Raw genomic sequence first — 20,983 nt, 5'->3', positions numbered from 1 at the left:
AAGTGAACCCCGACTATGTGTCTTCTAACATCGGAGCTGTACAGCCTTAAATCATAATGTCTTTAGACGTCAGACAGTGGATTTGAAAGGGTTAAAATGTTTTTTTAAGTTTTCACCTATACACTGGATAGGTGAACATGAATACGTCCTCTAACAGCACCATAACTTGGTTTATGGTGCTGTGGGGACATGGCAGGTTCCTTTTAGGAGGGTAATTTATTAAGACCAGTATAACCTTCCCTGATGCATGTTGTGTAGGCCTCTTCATGCATTAGGCACATCCCAGAACCTCCGTGCACCTTCTTAGAGATGTATGCCAGGTCTGACCTTAATATACCCTTATATACGTATAGTAGTTCACCAATTCATTTACCCCATAAAATTCAATGTCTACTGCTGATTAGTGAAAGGCTTCCTAAAAATCTAGAACTAGAGAAAACAACAAGTACAACATATGCTAATGTGGAGTAGCCGAAAACTAACAAGAAGAGGATTTGCCATTTTTCGGGGGTGGGGGTTGTTTTGTAGCATTCATGGTGCAATAGAAATTACATATGAAATTCATTCTATGGGTGAGTGCCATTATGACGATATTATGTTTATAGGTTCTTTTGTTTTACTACTTTAATAAAAATATGCTTCCTGTCATCCGGTTCAGAGCTTCATAACTTTTTTATATTTATGTCGATTGGGGTGTGTTAGCTCAATTTTTGTGAGGCAATCAGCGGGTTTTACTGCTACCCTTCTTGGGTACATGACTTTTTAATCAGTTTTTGTTTAATTTTTTTGTTAGAAGGGGTGACCAAAAGAAACTTGCAATTTTGGCATTATGTATTTCCTTTTTGCAGCATTCTCCGTGTGAGATAAATAAGATGATACTTTGATAGTTCTGTCTTTTTCAGATGCAGCGATACCAATTGTGTTTTTTTTTTTTTTCATTGTTTAGGTTGTTTTCTGGAAAAGGGTTTTTTCATTTTTAACATTTTTAACTTTATTTTATTTTTAAAAATTTTATTTGACTTCAATTTTACATTCTTGTTAGTCCCCTCAGGGGACTTGAACTTGCAATCATTTGATCACTTCTATAGTATACTGCAATACTTCAGTGGTAGTCACATGTGCCGTGCTGCTCTAATAATGAGAACAAGCAGTCAGAAGAGGGGGCAGGGAACAAAAGGAATATAAATGGCATGAAGTAATGTTTTCCGATTATTAAGAGGGTACAGGAGGGTTCAAGAAATTGTGAGATAAACTTTTTAAATGATCCAATACTGGCTACTTATAGACTCCCATAGGCCTAATGCACAAGGCTGTGACGGGCTCTGCAAGCGGAATACTGCAGCGGAGTCCGTCACAGCGACCCCCCAAAGACCCCATACTTACTTTGGGATCCGCTGCGCAAGGTCAGTACGCAGTGCGCAGTGGCATATAACGTGTTGGTGGTGGGCAGGGAAGCATTTTCACGCTATCTTCCGCTGTGCTACAGTGGAAGTATAGCGTGACGGACGGCTTCCATTGACGGCGTATTCCCGCAGCAAATAGGACATGCCGCAGGTAATTTCACGCTGTGGAATTCCACGGTGAAATTCCACAGCATGAGCATTAAGCTATTAGGTTCAATAGAACCTAATAGCTGTGGGGCAACACCACGGATTTCCGCCGCGTAAAACGTGGCAGAAATTCGGCCGTGGGTATCAGCCCATAGAGGGAACTTTTTGCATTTAGATTCACGAAGCTCCCATCAAAATTTAGAATATACAGTATAAGTCAAGTAAAGGTGAAGCTTAATTTACAACATGTTTTAGAAGCCCCTCCCTATAATACAGCACTGCTTGAAAGTTTGTGCGCCCTTCAGAATTTTCAATAATTCGGATTATATTTGACCTAAAACTACATCACATTTTTTACACAAGTAGATAAAGACAACCAAACGAGTCAAAAATATTACACTTAGTCATTAATGAAGGAAAATGATCCAATATCACATGCCAGTGAGGGGCAAAAGGAACTTTATCTGAACATTTCCGGTAATTGTTGTTTAGTCCGGCACATAAGCTTGGAGGAATTTTAGTCCATCCCTCCATACAAAACAGCTTCAATTGTTGGTGGATTTCCTCCCATGAACTGATCGCTTCAGGTCCTTCCACAGCATTTCAGAAGGATTAAGGTCAAGACTTTGACTTTACCATTGACTTGGCCATTCCAAAACTTTATCTTCATTCTTCTTTAACGTTCTTTTGTAAAACGACTTGTGTGCTTTGGGTCCTTCTCTTGCTACATGACTCATGTTCTCTTGAGATTAAACTCCCAGGCAAATGTCCTGACAATTTCCTTTAGATCTTGCTGGTATAATTCACAATTCATTTTCCATCAACGATAGCAAGCCATCCTGGCCTAGAAGCAATAAAACAAGCCCAAACCATGATACTACCACCATCATGTTTCACAGATGGTAGGAGGTTTTTAAGCTGTAATGCAGTTTTTTTCTTTCTCCAAACATAATGCTTCTTATTTAAGCCAAAAAGCTCTCTTTTGGTCTTCTTCATCCACAAAACATTGTTGCAATAGCCTTCTGATTTCTATCCAGGTGTTTTCAGCAAACTGCAGATGGGCAGCCATGTTTTGTTTGGAGAGCAGCGCCTTTCGCCTTGCAATCCTGCCAAGCACACCATTGTTGTTCAGTGTCCTCCAGATGGTCAACTCATGAACACTAACATTAGCTAATTTGAGAAAGGCCTCTAGTTGCTTAAAGGTTACTTTGGATTCCTTTGTTACCTGCCAGACAATTGCACATGTTGCTCTTGGAATGATTTTTGTTGATCGACCACTACCGGGAAGGGTAATAATGGCCTTAAATTTCCTCCTTTTGTACACAATTTAACTGTGGATTGGTGGAGGTTTTGTAATCTTTTCCAGCCTGAAGAGCATCAACAACTGATCTTCTGAGGTCCTTAGAAATCTCTTTTGCATGAAACACTTCCACAAATGTGTTGTGAAGATCACACTTTGATAGATCCCTTGGAATAAAACAGATCGCCCACTCACACCTGATTGTCAACCTATTGATTGAAAGCACCTGAATCTAATTTCACCTTCAAATTATCTGCTCATGTTAAAGGTTCACATACTTTTGCCACATACAGACACGTGATAACGGATCATTTTCCTCAATTAATGACGAAGTCTAATATTTTTGACTATTTTGTTTGACTACTTTATCTACTTTTAGGACTTGTGTGAAAATGTGATGCAGTTATAGGTCAAATATAAGCAGAAATATGGAAAATTCTGAAGGGTTCACAAACTTTCAAGCATCACTGTTTATAGTGTTAACATAAAAATAACTATTCTTACATGTGGAGATAAACTGGTATATTGTTGTGGATGGATATCTTTACCTTCGGCTATGTGAATATCATTCTTTGCCATTTACAATAGGACTAACTGAACTTCATTAATAAAGCTTTGCACTGCGTTCATTACCTCAAGGTGTTCAGTAAGGCAACTGCCTCCTCTCATACATAAATAATCCAACCTACCGTAACTTAAAGCGATATGATCATATTGCTTACCATGATACCCGTATGAAGCATTATGTAGTGCACGGTTTGGGTAACATCTGCTGCATGAATCAGATTGTGGTATGGATTCTTGTATTTGCTGTAACCAACTTCCAGCGCCTCCACAAATGATACAAGACAGGAAACGGGGATCTGACACAGGCAAGAGAGGTCACATTATACACATCTCTACCATTAATTTCAATGTGATGGGGTCTATAATGTCCTCATAAGAAGAAAAAAAACATAGAACCACCCACTGGTGTAACTATAGGGGATGCAGTTGCACCCGGGCCCAGGAGCCTTAGGGAGCCCATAATGCCTTTCTTTGTCATATAGGGAGCCCAGTACTATGAATAAAGCATTATAGTTGGGGGCCCTGTTACAGGTTTTGCATTGGGGCCCAGGAGCTTCAAGTTACGTCTCTGCATTAAGAGATTAAGAGAAGTTGGGGTCCCCAAGATAAACTTTGGCACCCGGGCCAATGAACCTTTAGCTTTGCCCCTGGAACCACCCCTCAGGCATATCACTGTAATACCAATTCATAATGTGGTGCCTTTAAATATCCATGGGCCGATACAATATCTTTGTGTGCCCCACGAAGGGTTTTTTCTTACATATCCATGTAAAAAAAGTCACAGTATGCTATGATGTTCCATAGAGACATAACTTGAAGTTCATGGGCCACAATGCAAAATCTGTTACAATGTCCTCCACCTACCAGTTGACCATGTGGCAGAGGGACATTAGAGTCTGCTCGGTCACCAAGGCCTGGGCACAGATAGTCCTCTTGTACCCTATATAGTTAGACCTCTAAAAGCATACTGCATTGTGCAAGTTTCCTTCCCTATAGGGTATCCATCATAAGGAAGCACATGGAGTGCTGTGTGCATAAGTTCTTAACTGAATGTCCCCTGATGTCAAAAACTCACTGCTAAATGTAAGTTCTTGAAATATCTTCAATCTCAAAGTTGTTAAAAATTCTTTACAGCAATCACAGTAGTTGTCAGTCAAACTCCTGAGTCTAAATCTGTCCAGCCATGCAATGATGCATTGTCTGCTCCAATATTGGTCCAAAATTAGTTGGATTTGTCTGTCTTGTTTAGGACTATAGGATAGGTGAGTGACACCGTGAGGCTGTCATTATAAGCTAGAGTGAAAAGAAATGATTGCAGCAGAAAATGAATGATCGTACCTTAAAACGATTGATAAGGTCATATCTGGTAAACAATTCATAGACCATGAATTTTAGTGCATGTTCTACACTCGCCTCATTCAAAGAAAACACATTAAACGACCACTGATCCACCTCCTGTTGGTAAAACACAAATATATTTAAAATTAAAATAAAAAAGGTTTCAGAAATGTGTCATTAAAATGCATTTAGAATACTTTATAGAAGATTAAGACCGCTCCCACACGGGCGTCACAATTTTCAAGCATGCAACACGCAATGCCAATAGACCATTGATTTCTATTAGGCCACTCCCACAGCTTTTATTCACCTGCGTATTACTCGCGTGAAAAAAATCGCAGCATTCACTACTATAATGCATGGGGATTGGCGGCACGCAGCAAGTACCCATGCTATTGCATACTTTCTGTGTATGAGCTGTGTGAGTCCAGCCTAAATGGCATTGCTTGAAAATTATACACATATGACACTGAATGGTCCCTTAGAAACACCTAGTAGGACCATGAAGGACCTCTGTTGGCCTTCAGAAGGGTAGAACTTACTGTGGCATCTAGCCAAATGTATCAAAGGACCCAGAGTGTGCCAAGAAAACATTTCCCACATCATTACTACATTTGAGCCAGCCGGAGCTGTTGACATCTGGTAGAAAGGGTTCATCGATTCATGCTGCATGCACCAAGTTCTGACCCTTATATCGGCATGGTGCAACAGAAATCTGAATTCCTCTGAACACATGATACTTTTGCACTGTTCGTTGATCCAACTTTTGCACGCTTTTTCCCATTCTGATGTGGATTCACACTGCAACTGATCCACAGAAAACTTGTTTACTTGATTTTTTTTTGAAGCACTGCGGAGTCACGTGTCTAGTTTCCAGGAAAGCTCCAATCATGAAAAGGTCGGTGTCTCTAAGGCTAACTTCACACGGACAGGGCGATATTGGGCCGGGAATCACGGCCTGATATCGCCCTCACCATCCATGCGAAAGCCCCAGGGATGCGAGGAATTTTCATGTGAAAACAGCCTTGCATCACTTTAGGGATGAATGGATCCTCTCCCAGATCGCAAAGTTCTCCCATTGCTTTCAATGGGGCCAACGCTGATGCCACCTGCCCCATTGAAAACAATGGCGCTGCGATGCGAGATTATGCAGCCAGATAGAACATGCCGCGATTCGTTTTTTCGCATCGCGGTGCTATGCGGGAAAAAAAAACGCGCATGTTTATGACCCCATTCAAAAGAATGTGGTTCATAGATGTGTGACATTTGTATGTCTTGCAACGCACAAATCACACATGATTTTCTTGGGCGTGTGAAGCTGGACTAATAAAGTGACCTTTGGGTGTATTTCTTAATTCGGCACACTGGGTAAAGTGTCTAAAGAAAAGTCCTGGCTATTGTTAACTTCAGGAACTCTGAAAAAAGAAACAGGAGGACTGATTTTAGCTGCACAAGAACAGGCAAACAGAAATAATGTGATAAAAGCCAGGGTGGAAAAATCGATGTAATAGATGAAAATGCCAACTCTGAAAAGAAGCCGATGAAACAATTGACCACATACTCAACTGATGCTAAAAAAATGCAGAGAATGTGTACAAACAAAGACACAATTTTGTGGCCAAGATGATTCATTGGAACATCTGCAAAAACTACCATCGGCCAACAACAAATAACTGGTGGGATCAGAAGTCTGAAAATGTGGTTAAAAAAGGAAGCAGCAAAAATACTGTGGGCTTTCCTATACAAACAGTCTTGGCCCGTAACATGCCCAATTTGACCATCATTGAAAAGAAGACGATGTGGCTCGTATGCACTCTTATACCCGGTGATGGCAGGGTCAATGAGAAACAAAAAATTTGCCGAATATGAAGATTTAAAGGTCGAAATACAGCATTTCTAGCACAAGTTGTCATCCCAGTGGTAATCAGTATATTGGGTGCTTTGCCTAAAGACCTTGACTGGCACTGAAAATAACTCGATATCAACAAAATTAGCATCTGTCACTTAAAAACGGCCACACTGCTGGGCTCTATATGCATCTTACACCGATACGCAATGACATCCTAGGTTTCTGGGTGCTCTCCGATGCATTATGAAGATGAACTACCCAGTTGTGATCTTGTGCTAGTTTTGTATTACTTTTTGTATATAATAAGTAATACTAATACACAATAACTAATTTGTTGTGGCCTTCTGGTTATTTTTATATATAATGTGGGTTTATTGCTTTATTTATGAACAGAGTCAGTTTGTTTTATTCTATTTTATCTTTTATGTCTTCTTGCTACTTTTTGCTGAAGATATCCCTGCAAAGGTGGCAATAAAATGCTGCGGACAATTTAATTAATAGATATCTTTTTTATGTTACATATTTCTCTGTGACTTAAAAACATAAGTCCCAGTTACAAGGTAGAATTTCCTAGTAGTGTGACACCTGTCATGCTTAGAGCTGTTCTAGGTCGTCTTCCACTTCTTCAAACATTTTTTCGACTGCTAAAAGCACTTTTTAAACTTGTCGTTATCGATGTCTTTCAGTACTTGTGTTGCTTCTTGTTTCACCTCTTCAACATCAACAAAATGTTTTCTTTTGAGGTCTCTTTTAACCCGAGGAAATAAAAAAAAGTGAAATCGGGTGAAGCAAGGGTGTCATGCTTTTTTGCCAAAAACTTCTTAAGACTCAGCTCTGTGTGGGCAGGTGTGATGTCATAATGGAAGAACCAGTCACCTGTTTTGCCATAGGACATCTGGAACAAGGTTGATCAAAAATTGACATTTCAATTTTCCCTTTTGAAATGGGAGAACCATTCGTGAAACTTATGTTTTACTCATAGTAAATTCTTTATAGGCGATTTGTAGCATGACAACCGTATCTGTTGCTTTTTATCCAAAAGGAAAAAAAAAAATTAAACAGTTGCATGTTTTTCGTACGAATCAGGCATCACCAAATAGGCCAAAAACTTAACAACATATTGAAAAAAAAAATTAATGGAGCCAAACGCAACCTTTCCCAACAACACTGGCTCGCATACCGACTCAGAAGGGTTCTGAAGACATTCTCCCGACAACAAAAGCCTGTACTACTAATGCCCTCCGACCACAAGAACCTTGCTGTTTCTTTTGGGTAACCCCTTGTAAGTGGTTAATAAATGCATTTACAGTCCCCCATACATCATAAGACTACAGGATGCTCTAAAAGTAGGCTAAACTTACTCCTCAGTATGGGCTATCGTCATCAGGATTCTGCAGTATGTTTTACGAGGACACCATAGTAGAAGTATGGAAGCTTATAGCTGAGGCTTTTCTATTTCGTAGAATAGTCCTCATGCATTAACCTCACAGTAATTTTTTTTTAAATGATTGATTTTTATGGACTTGTGGGTTCTTTACGAATGAGCAGCAGAATGTCAAAAATATGCTAAGTTATTAATAACGAGTCTTGTTTTATTATGAAACTTAATATTTTAGATTTGCTGATTTAGGCTCTCTAGACAGGAAATTCCATAAATAATCATATTCAATTACCTTTAAACATGCTATAACAGCAGATGGGTAGGTGAGCCCGGCCATATTAGAGGATCGCCTATACATCCTAAAAACAGAGAAAACTTTGTCATGGTCAAGCTAAGAAAAGTAAAACATAAAAGAAATTCCATGTACCAAACCTAAAAAAGATGAACATGTTGATTAGTGTCAGATGAAAATAAACTGGATTTGTCCAGATTTCTTAAGAATGCTCACCACTAGAGATGAGCGAGCATACTCGTCCGAGCTTGATGCTCGTTCGAGTATTAGGGTGCTCGAGATGCTCGTTACTCGAGACGAGCACCACGCGGTACTCATCTCGATTAAACGAGCACTGACCATTGAATTCAATGGAGCCGGCAATACAGCCGGCTCCATTGAAAGCAATGGGCTGCCGGCAAGCGCGGGATGAATTTTCGGGAAGGGCTTAAAAATATAAGCGCTTCCCTGAAATTCATCCAGAAATGTGTAAAAATAAAAAAAAAAATTATACTCACCTTTCCGCTGCAGCCGGAGTTCAGCCGCGTCTGGCCGGCAGTTCTCCTGAACTGCTTTCTGTAGTATTTAGCAGGTGGGGATTTAAAATCCCCACCTGCTGAATGGGCTGCCTCTGATTTGTCACAGCCTCACCAATCAGAGGCAGCTCTCACTCACCCATTCATGAATTCATGAATGGGTGAGTGAGAGCTGCCTCTGATTGGCTGAGCACAGGGACCAATCAGAGGCAAGTCTCAGCTATTGAATGAATGCTGAGAGCTGCCTCTGATCACATACTAGGTGAAATAACAGTTATTACAGTTTATCTGGTATTGGATAATCATCGCGCTCAAGAATTCTTGATAACATAAATTGCAACTGCAAATGTTTTATCTCAAATGATGAACTTTGGATTTAATTGAGGTTGAGCAATTTCAGCCTTCTAGGATATAGGAAGCAGGTCAATTCCAGTTGCTCACCTGTGACAATTCTCTGACTACTCAACTCTCAAGCTAATTACCTGCAACTGTCTAGTACAACTAGAAAATTAATCTTATACTAATCCTAGGGTCACCAACAAAGCTGTCCGGGACCATATCAACCCAGAGGTATCCCTGGAAGGCAAGATCACCAGACAATGGCTGACTTACTTTGGACACATGATGAGGGTGAATCTGCTGGAAAAAAAGTTGCTACTTGGAATGGCCAGTGGTAAAATGAAACAGGTAAGACAAAAGATACTTTGGCTGGACACCATCAAGAAGGACATGGGAAAAGACATCAAGCAATTGAAAGAAGTCATAGAGAATAGAGAAGAATGAAGAGGACTGGCCTACTGAATATCCAAAGTCGGACACGACTGAACAGATAGAATTGGTAGCCAAAGAATTGGCAGAGGTTTCAATAGGGCACCCACATAATACAAAAAATAACAAAGGAAAGATTACCTTTCAACAAATATACCAGCTTGGACTGCATGGACAATACTACGAAACTTTGGTTTTTCTTCTGGACGCCTTCGTCTCATTCCCATTTTTCTTGTGAAGGTGGATGCCAACCAGTCCCGAACTTCCATTGGAACAGCGTCTGTGTGGATATCAGAGAGCTCATCTTCTGTGTCCAATAGTTTCCTATTTATCGAAATAATAAAAAAACATAATAATACAACAACTCTAAAGAGATGCAAAAATCACAAATTTGGCTAGACGCAAGTTATCTACAGGAATAGGATTTGTTAAAGTAAGCTGGTGTAGGTATACTTTAACCAGCCCTGTATATAGCTTGCATACACATTGCCTTTTAGTCTGCAGTGACTTAGCTCAAACACTAACTTGGAGTCTAGGCAAGTAGGAGGAGCTGTAGGGAAAGGAAGCACACTCCATAGCACAGGAAGCAGTAGTAAGTAGGAAGCAGTTGCTAGTGAATGAGGCGGTGAACCCGGAGCTGAAAACTCACAACAGGAGTCAGTCCCTCAACCATCTGCCCCATTCCGACACACCACGTAAGCCACTACCAGACACTCTTGTCACCAACTTGGCGGAAAGTCAGAACACCTGCATACATGTTAGATGGTTGGTTGGTGCCAACAGAGATCAGCAGATATAGAGGACATTCATCTAATATATATGGTTACTTTTACTTTATCAAGACTGTCAGATAAGCTACTGTTTTACTTTTTGCATCCTCTAGTCTATCATTCTAGCCCATAATTGCTGCTTCGGTATCATTATCGACCAATGGAATGCCTTTTTGACTAAGGTAAAAGAAACTAAAAAAAACTGTTCTGTCAACATGAGCCTAATTTGATATTGGCTCTACAGAAATAATAAACCTTGAGGAAATATTAATAAATTCATTGGTCAGGGTTTTAATGGACCAAGATATTAACGTGGTAATCTTAAAAGGCATCTAACGAATGAACGTGTAACAACACCATGTATGGATACTGGACTATTTTAAGAGAAGCCTTTCAGCAAGCTTAGACTTTAGGTCATGACCTGAGGGAAAACAGTTTCTGAAGTAACTTTTTTTCCTTTTCAACAACTATGAAGAGTGTGTCTAATTAGTTGATGCTTAAAAGAAGTATTTGTTATCACCCTAGGCTTTCCTTATGTTCTGTTCACTTGTAGGCATTCAATGGAGAAGTGCAAAGACCCTATATAGTATCATGAATTATACTACCCCTTTTCATAACAGTCCAGATATCATTTTTTTGAAGGCTTCTGGTTTTGTAAAATTGTTGTCAATTTTGCATCGTACTCGTCAGTCATCCAAACTTTATATTTTCTTAAAGTATAATTATTCCTCTATAGGCTGCAAGTTTGGGAATTCAAACAATAAGATTTACAGAAAAGTTATACAAGTTCTTCAGCATCAACTTATGTTGCATAATAGTCCATCTAAACCCTAACTATTGTTTGTAGATTGGTTAATAAAGCTAATTAATTTGAATAACTTTGCACTTCGGCTTCCTGTTTAAGCCAGGCAAAGTATACAGCACAATGGATTTAAGCAGCAGTGACAAAACATTTCCACAGAATTTATAAAAATGCTGTTTGGCAAACCAGTAATGACCAACTGAGGGGAAATTGCATAAAAAGGGAAAATCTTAATATGCGATTTCCAAAACATTGGATATGCCTCACTTGGCAATTCAAGGTATCATTTCCAAATATATAAAAACAGGCTTAACTGCTGTGGGGAAAAAAAGGGCCGTCCACCAAAATGTATGCCTATGCCAGAAAAGCATGGCACAGAATTGTCAAGAACAATCAGCAAGCATTATTTCAATGGAGTGGAATTCCATTACTGGAAAGAATGTAAGTAACATAACATGCGATCGAACCATACACAGACTACGAGTAAAAGAAAAAACACTTGTTATGAACCTGCAAAAAAATAAATGTCTAGTGTGGACTAACCCCGAAACTGGGTGTCCTCTCAATGTAATTGGAAAATATGGAGTGACGAGTTGAGGATCAATCTCAACATTGGCGCTGAGTGTAAATGAGTGATCCAAAATTCAGAAAAAGGATTTCTTCCGAACTCTGAAAGATTTTCAGCTTGTGTAATGGTGTGTGATGTGTGTCAGCTAAAGACGTTGGCAGTCTCTACTTCATGGTGAATATTCTTATGTATCCAAAATTTTGGCTGGACTTCTTTTGCCCTCTACTCCGAAGCTTCAAACTAAAACTGGAAAATTCATTTTCAAACCAGATGTAGCATCCCGTCATACAGCTAACGTGACTAAAGCCTTGTTATCTCAAAAGGGTGTCCCTACACCTCCCTGGCCTGTGACAAGTCCTGATTTTTCACCAATTGAGTCCTTATGGGGAAAGATGAAGTACGGGCTGCGTAAAAATCAAGCCACAGCAAGACAGGATTAAAGGCAAAGATTCAGCAAATTTGGGATTCAACCACACCTGAGGAGTGTCGAGCGCTACAAACTCAATGCACAAGACTAAAAGGTTATTTTACGTAAAAGGGATGCACCAAAGTTTTAAATAAACTGTTTATTGTTTTGCTGGACTAGTTGGAGTATTTTGATATGTCCGCTGATAGTTTAAGGCCGCCTGCAAACCGCCTGCAGAATTCTCGCAGCCGTACCCGACCCGATTGGACACCCCCCACTGGTCGCAATTAGAGATGAGCGAACGTACTCGTCCGAGCTTGATACTCGTTCGAGTATTAGCGTGTTCGAGATGCTCGTTACTAGAGGCGAGTACCACGCGATGTTCGAGTTACTTTCACTTTCATCTCTGAGACGTTAGCGTGCTTTTCTGGCCAATAGAAAGACAGGGAAGGCATTACAACTTCCCCCTGTGACGTTCAAGCCCTATACCACCCCCCTGCAGTGAGTGGCTGGCGAGATCAGGTGTCACCCGAGTATATAAATCGGCCCCTCCTGCGGCTCGCCACATATGCATTCTGACATAGCTGAGGGACAGTGCTGCTGCTGGTGCTGCTGCTATAGGGAGAGCGTTAGGAGTTATTTTAGGCTTCAAGAACCCCAACGGTCCTTCTTAGGGCCACATCTGACCGTGTGCAGTACTGTGGAGGCTGCTTTTAGCAGTGTTGCACAATTTTTTTTTTTTTGTATATCGGCCGTGCAGAGCATTGCGTCCGCAGTCTGCAGTCATTGTACAGAGTATAGGGGCAGTACTGGTGAGGCAGGGAAAGAGATATTCAGGCTATATACGCAGTGGGCTTTTTCCAAAAAATTGATCGCCGTCATCCCGCCAGAGGGAAACAGTATACATAATATTATACGCTGCCTACAGTATCTATCTGCTGGGGGTTGTAGTCCTAATTAATACGCAGCTAAGCGTTACAGCAGGCTTGCGCAAAATTCTTTCCTGGATCTGCTGTCTCTGTTACATGATCGCCGTCATCCCGCCAGAGGGAAACAGTATACATAATATTATACGCTGCCTACAGTATCTATCTGCTGGGGGTTGTAGTCCTAATTAATACGCAGCTAAGCGTTACAGCAGGCTTGCCCAAAATTGTTTCCTGGATCTGCTGTCTCTGTTACATGATCACCGTCATCCCGCCAGACGGAAACAGTATACATAATATTATACGCTGCCTACAGTATCTGTCTGCTGTATCAGCTCAGCATTTTAAAAAAATAGAAGCAAAATACTTAAGGCCTACTACTGGCCTTTGGCCACTTGACTGCTTCTGCGCTGTGAATTCCACTAGCTCAGTCATACGCACCTACGTCTCACTACAGGCGTGCGCAAAATTGTTTCCTGGCTCTGCTGTGCGTTCCGTAAGGGAAATCAGCCTCCAACCACAGGCCAATAAGCAGCACATTTAATTACAGCGTTCTGTTTCTGCACTACTGGTAATACAGCATGCTGAGGGGTAGGGGTAAGCCTAGAGGACGTGGACGCGGGCAAGGACGCGGAGGCCCAAGTCAGGGTGTGGGCACAGGCCGAGCTCCTGATCCAGGTGTATCGCAGCCGACTGCTGCGGGATTAGGAGAGAGGCACGTTTCTGGCGTCCCCACATTCATCTCACAATTAATGGGTCCACGCGGTAGACCTTTATTAGAAAATGAGCAGTGTGAGCAGGTCCTGTCGTGGATGGCAGAAAGTGCATCCAGCAATCTATCGACCACCCAGAGTTCTGCGCCGTCCACTGCTGCAACTCTGAATCCTCTGGCTGCTGCTCCTCCTTCCTCCCAGCCTCCTCACTCCATGAAAATGACACATTCTGAGGAGCAGGCAGACTCCCAGGAACTGTTCCCGGGCCCCTGCCCAGAATGGCCAGCAATGGTTCCTCTCCCACCGGAGGAGTTTGTCGTGACCGATGCCCAACCTTTGGAAAGTTCCCGGGGTCCGGGGGATGAGGCTGGGGACTTCCGGCAACTGTCTCAAGAGCTTTCAGTGGGTGAGGAGGACGATGACAGTGAGACACAGTTGTCTATCACTCAGGTAGTAGTAATTGGAGTAAGTCCGAGGGAGGAGCGCACAGAGGATTCGGAGGAAGACCAGCAGGACGATGAGGTGACTGACCCCACCTGGTTTGCTACGCCTACTGAGGACAGGTCTTCAGAGGGGGAGGCAAGTGCAGCAGCAGGGCAGGTTGTAAGAGGCAGTGCGGTGTCCAGGGGTAGAGGCAGGGCCAGACCGAATAATCCACCAACTGTTTCCCAAAGCGCCCCCTCGCGCCATGCCACCCTGCAGAGGCCGAGGTGCTCAGAGGGCTGGCAGTTTTTCACTGAGAGTGCAGACGACTGACGAACAGTGGTGTGCAACCTTTGTCGCGCCAAGATCAGCCGGGGAGCCACCACCACCAGCATGCGCAGACATATGATGGCCAAGCACCCCACAAGGTGGGATGAAGGCCGTTCGCCGCCTCCGGTTTGCACCGCTGCCTCTCCCCCTGTGCCCCAACCTGACACTGAGATCCAACCCCCCTCTCAGGACACAGGCGCTACCGTCTCCTGGCCTGCACCCACACCCTCACCTCCGCTGTGCTCGGCCCCATCCACCAATGTCTCTCAGCGCACCGTCCAGCCGTCGCTAGCGCAAGTGTTGGAGCGCAAGTACGCCGCCACGCACCCCCACGCTCAAGCATTAAACGTGCACATAGCCAAATTTATCAGCGCTTTCTGAAAAGCTACCCACGCTTGTCAGACCTGCTCGAAAGGTGCGCCGGCTCTGCGCACATTTCCGCAAGTCCCACACGGACGCTGCCACCCTGCGCACCCTGCAACATCGGTTTCATCTGCCAGTGCACCGACTGCTGTGCGACGTGCCCACATGGTGGAACTCTACGCTCCACATGTTGGCCAGGCTCTATGAGCAGCGTAGAGCTATAGTGGAATACCAACTCCAACATGGGCGGCACAGTGGAGTCAGCCTTCTCAATTCTTTACAGAAGAATGGGCCTGGTTGGCAGACATCTGCCAGGTCCTTGGAAACTTTGAGGAGTCTACCCAGATGGTGAGCGGCGATGCTGCAATCATTAGTGTCACCATTCCTCTGCTATGCCTCTTGAGAAGTTCCCTGCAAAGCATAAAGGCAGACGCTTTGCGCTCGGAAACAGAGGCGGGGGAAGACAGTATGTCACTGGATAGTCAGAGCACCCTCCTGTCTATATCTCAGTGCGTTGAGGAGGAGGAGGAGCATGAGGAGGATGAGGAGGAGGGGGAAGAGACAGCTTGGCCCACTGCTGAGGGTACCCATGCTGCTTGCCTGTCATCCTTTCAGCGTGTATGGCCTGAGGAGGAGGAGGAGGATCCTGAAAGTGATCTTCCTAGTGAGGACAGCCATGTGTTGCGTACAGGTACCTTGGCACACATGGCTGACTTCATTTTAGGATGCCTTTCTCGTGACCCTCGCGTTACACGCATTCTGGCCACTACGGATTACTGGGTGTACACACTGCTCGACCCACGGTATAAGGAGAACCTTTCCACTCTCATACCCGAAGAGGAAAGGGGTTCGAGAGTGATGCTATACCACAGGACCCTGGCGGACAAACTGATGGTAAAATTCCCATCCGACAGCGCTAGTGGCCGAAGGCGCAGTTCCGAGGGCCAGGTAGCAGGAGAGGCGCAGAGATCAGGCAGCATGTACAGCACAGGCAGGGGAACACTCTCTAAGGCCTTTGACAGCTTTCTGGCTCCCCAGCAAGACTGTGTCACCGCTCCCCAGTCAAGGCTGAGTCGGCGGGAGCACTGTAAAAGGATGGTGAGGGAGTACATAGCCGATCGCACGACCGTCCTCCGTGACGCCTCTGCCCCCTACAACTACTGGGTGTCGAAGCTGGACACGTGGCCTGAACTCGCGCTGTATGCCCTGGAGGTGCTTGCTTGTCCTGCGGCTAGCGTCTTGTCGGAGAGGGTGTTTAGTGCGGCTGGGGGAATCATCACAGATAAGCGTACCCGCCTGTCAACCGACAGTGCCGACAGGCTTACACTCATCAAGATGAACAAAGCCTGGATTTCCCCAGACTTCTCTTCTCCACCAGCGGACAGCAGTGATACCTAAACAATACGTAGGCTGCACCCGCGGATGGAAGCATTGTTCTCTATCACCATCAAAAACATGGACCTTTTAGCTTCATCAATCTGCTGCTCCTCCTCCTGAAACGTGACGTAATCACGCCGAAAGGGCAATTTTTCTTAGGCCCACAAGGCTCAGTCATATAATTTTTGTAAACAATTGTTATACGTTTCAATGCTCATTAAAGCGTTGAAACTTTCACCTGAACCAATTTTTATTTTAACTGGGCTGCCTCCAGGCCTAGTTACAAATTAAGCCACATTAACCAAAGCGATTAATGGGTTTCACCTGCCCTCTTGGTTGGGCATGGGCAATTCTTCTGACGTACATTAGTACTGTTGGTACACCAATTTTTTGGGGCCCTCGCCTACAGTGTAATCCATTTAATTTTTTGCCCACCTGCATTAAAGCTGACGTTACATCAGCTGTGCTGGGCACTGCAATGGGATATATTTATGTACCGCCGGTGGGTTCCAGGGAGCCACCCATGCTGTGGGTCCACAGGGAGTTGTAACTGCATGTGTCCACTTCTAAAGAACCCCAGTCTGACTGGGGCATGCAGTGTGGGCCGAAGCCCACCTGCATTAAACATGACATTACCTCAGCTGTGATGGGCAATGCAATGGGATATTTTTATGTACAGCCGGTGGCTTCCTGGCACCCACCCATGCTGTGGGTCCACAGGGAGTTGTAACTGCATGTGTCCACTTCTAAAGAACCCCAGTCTGACTGGGGCATGCAGTGTGGGCCGAAGCCCACCTGCATTTAATCGGACGTTACCTCAGCTGTGATGGGCACTGCAATGGGATACATTTATGTACAGCCGGTGGGTTCCAGGGAGCCACCCATGCTGTGGGTGCACACGGAATTCCCATTGCGGAGTTGTACCTGCCTGTGACTATTTATAAAAAACCGCGGTCTGACTGGGGCATGCAGACACCTTGACAGAATGAATAGTGTGTGGCACATAGGTTCCCCATTGCTATGCCCACGTGTGCAGCTCCAGATGGAGGTGGCACAGGATTGCATTTCTCATTGCTTCTGTACAGCATTGTGGACTATCGCCCCGCCCCTTATAAAGAGGGTCGCTGCCTAGCCGTGCCAACCCTCTGCAGTGTGTGCCTGCGGTTCCTCTGGCAGATGCACTTATAAATAGACATGAGTGTGGCGTGGCATGAGGGCAGCTGAAGGCTGCGCAGGGACAATTTGGTGTGCGCTGTGGACACTGCGTCGTGCGCGCGCGGGGGGGGGGGGGGGTTGGGCAGCATGTAACCCAGGAGAAGTGGCAGCGGAGTGTCATGCAGGCAGTGATTGTGCTTTGTTGGAGGTAGTGTGGTGCTTAGCTAAGATATGCATTGCTAATGAGGGCTTTTCAGAAGTAAAAGTTGTTGGGAGGGGGGGGGGGCCCACTCTTGCCGCTATTGTGGCTTAATAGTGGGACCTGGGAACTTGAGATGCAGCCCAACATGTAGCCCCTCGCCTTCCCTATCTGTTGCTGTGTCGTTCCCATCACTTTCTTGAATTGCCCAGATTTTCACAAATGAAAACCTTAGCGAGCATCGGCGATATACAAAAATGCTCGGGTCGCCCATTGACTTCAATGGGGTTCGTTACTCGAAACGAACCCTCGAGCATCGCGATAATTTCGTCCCGAGTAACGAGCACCTGAGCATTTTGGTGCTCGCTCATCTCTATTAGCCATGTAAATGAAATGGAAAAATGTCTTCCTTTAAACCTCTGATATGTGTTCTATTGTGGATAAAATATGGATATATGACATTTCCACATCATTGCATTATTTATTTCTTTACATTTATTTACATTTCATACAAGCGTTCCAACATTTTTTGGAGCTGTAGTTGTAACTGAAATCTCCCAAGTCCTTTTCTATGTCAGTTTTACTTAGTATTTAGTATATACTGGTGACATGTATTTTCGTTGTCCATGTGTATACCCTTACCTTTATCAATGTTAAACCTCATTTACTACTTATCTGCCATAAACATTATATATTTGATGGAAGGTTCACTTTATTTTAAAGGATCTGGTAGGAATCGGTCAACATTAAAATGTCTGAATATTCTACTAAAGTTATATGGCTTTGCCAATAAATATGTTATCTCTACACACACCATTTGGTTTGATTTTGATTTCATTGATCATTGCAGCTGGGGATAGGAAGTATATGTGCCCCCTTTAATGCCCCATTCAGAAATAACGTTTCCTTTATGTTCCCAGTCAGCAACATTGGCCCCTTTATGCCCTCACTCTTTAATCTCTTAGTTAAAACAGCCTATTTTGGACTTAAGGATGCAACAATTTTTGGGGAATTTTTTATCTTCTCTTTAAAAAAAAACAATAACTTTTTAATTTTCTGTCAAAATGGCCGTATGAGGGCTTGTTTTCTGCATGAGCTGTAGATTTTATTGGCACCATTCTTTGGTTGCAAATAAAGTTTAGCATAACTGTTTTTTGTTTTTTTGAAGGGCAGGGAGAAAAAAAACACATTAATTCTGCTATTGCTTTATAGGGTTTTTTACAAAGTTAATCATGCAGCATAAACGGCATGATATTTTTTTTTCTGTGAGATATATATATATACCGTATATATATATATATAATTTTTTTATTATTATTATTTTAAGGCTTTTCCACTCATGCACAATAAAAGCCCTTTGTTAGGGAAATATTTTTTTTAACATTGGTGCATTCAAAGTCCCATAACTTTATTTTTTCATCGAAAGTGCTTCGTGAGGGCTTGTTTTTACACGATGAGCTGTAGTTTTTATTGGTACCATATTGAGGTAAATATGTCTCTTTTGATTATTTTTATTGTGTCTTTTTGGGTGGTGAAAGGAACTAAAAAAACATTTTTGGCTCCTTTTGTTTTTCTAAATAACATTTGCTCTGTGAGCTGAAAAACACCATACATTTATAGTACAGATCATTACAGATGCAATGATACTAAACATGCAGATTAAAAAATGTTATGATTGCTCTTATAATACACTGCTATACTTCTGTACTGCAGTGCATTATCACTTATCATAGCAATCACAAGCCGTGGCAGACCCAGACGCATTAGTAATGCCCCCTTTTATGCATCCATGTCTACCTCTCTTGTGTATGTAACTCTCTTAGTCAGAACTTTGTACTTTGTTTATTCCCTATTTGGAAGAGTACATCAGAATAAAGGACCTCTACATAAAAGTGGGAACAGCATCTCAATATACCTCATGCTTCCTGGGTACTAGTGCAGCCCTGGAAATTTTCTTAGCTTAGGGTTTGCTTTCATTTCAGTGTCATACAGAACAACTATTGTGTAAAAAAGTTCAACATCCGACTTTTTAGCAAGTCTGTAAAACAATGATTGGGAATAATTCCTATGTTGGTTGACCGAAATGGCTTATTAGACTTTTATCTAATGTGTATAGGCAGCTTTACTGTTAGCATCACTCTTGATACAGGCGGACCATAATGTAGGAATAGTACACCTTGAGGTAAATCTGAGTAGAAAAATGGATATAAACGTTAAATCTGCATACCTGGTCTCGTCAATGTAAACCGCCTCCAATACTGAAGCTGCATATTCAATATTATTCTTCAGGTCGGACACATTAATGTCTCCTTTCTCAAGCTGCTTCACCAAACATCTTAATCTGTAAAAAAGAAAGTAGAAAATAGAGATTATTTCCAAATATTGTCTTGTATCTGTAAGTAATTAAGCATAAACAGAGAACTGGGGTATTCATAGTCAAAATAAAAATTAGGCCCTTTCAGGTTCTGCTTAATATTACCACACTCCTAACCGGGGACAGGAGGTAATGGTATTCACATGACTAAATTATGCTCTCTATTTTTTTTCCTTGCTAATTAAGGTTTAGCACATATGGAGATAATACTTCTAATCGGCATGAGAATGTCAGGCAGACGGAGGTGGATCTGCCTTGCCACACATTGATTTGGCTTAGGGTTATATCTGGAGGTAGTACCTGAGAGACCCCAGTTTTCACTCTTGGTGCCTCCAAGTGTTTGATTTTCACTTTGGGGTCATCAAACCATTATTTGCAGAAATAGTCTCAGTAGTGGGGCTGCTGACGCTACACAAGGCCAAGGCGTGGTACCGTAGGGTGTCAACACAATAGTAAACCAGAAACAACCAAGGTCGGGAGAAGCAGTATAAACTTCAAAATGGATATCAGGTGGTAGGTCAGGGCAAGTGGCAGGCAAATAGTGTGGTCCAGAAATGTAGCCGAGGTCAGGAATACAGAGGTCATAATAGTCAAGCAGAGGCCTAAACCAGGAGAACACAAACTGGAGCTTTGTCCCAATGAATAGGAACCAATTGCTTAGGCATGCACCCTTGGGTTTGATGCCTAATATAGCAGTTACTGGGATAGGATTGGTGGGGAAACAGTTATTGGAACCCATGTAGCGCAGGAGAGCACTACATGCCGAAACCAAAAACTGGGGAACAGACAGGACGTGGAATGCACCACAAGAATGATGAAAAGCTTCACATGGTACATTGTAAGACCAAACGTTTGCTAATATAATGATGGATAAGCATTTACTAAGCAGCAGCCCCAGTGTGCTTTGTGATGAGAAAGCCAGGTTTCAACATATCCGGAGTCATTTACATAGCACTGAGCATTATGACTGCTGAGAGTATTATAGTAAGTATAGTTTATAGAAAAAAGTCTATCAGT

At 42.9% G+C, this 20,983-nt stretch overlaps 1 protein-coding gene across 1 annotated transcript in view; it reads right to left on the bottom strand.

Moving 5' to 3' along the window:
• PDE1A (phosphodiesterase 1A) overlaps positions 1 to 20,983 on the bottom strand; it is a 169,457-nt gene that overhangs the window by 46,396 nt on the left and 102,078 nt on the right. The window contains exons 2-6 of the mRNA XM_066575752.1: positions 19,820 to 19,933; positions 9,702 to 9,884; positions 8,278 to 8,344; positions 4,756 to 4,872; positions 3,573 to 3,713 (exon numbers count right to left, since the gene is read on the bottom strand). Coding sequence (XP_066431849.1) covers positions 3,573 to 3,713; positions 4,756 to 4,872; positions 8,278 to 8,344; positions 9,702 to 9,884; positions 19,820 to 19,933 — 622 coding nt within the window. The remainder of the gene's footprint in view (positions 1 to 3,572; positions 3,714 to 4,755; positions 4,873 to 8,277; positions 8,345 to 9,701; positions 9,885 to 19,819; positions 19,934 to 20,983) is intronic.

Source organism: Eleutherodactylus coqui, chromosome 8 (assembly GCF_035609145.1).
Source record: "Eleutherodactylus coqui strain aEleCoq1 chromosome 8, aEleCoq1.hap1, whole genome shotgun sequence".
Classification (NCBI taxonomy): domain Eukaryota; kingdom Metazoa; phylum Chordata; class Amphibia; order Anura; family Eleutherodactylidae; genus Eleutherodactylus; species Eleutherodactylus coqui.
This window is presented reverse-complemented; position numbering and strand designations above follow the sequence as displayed.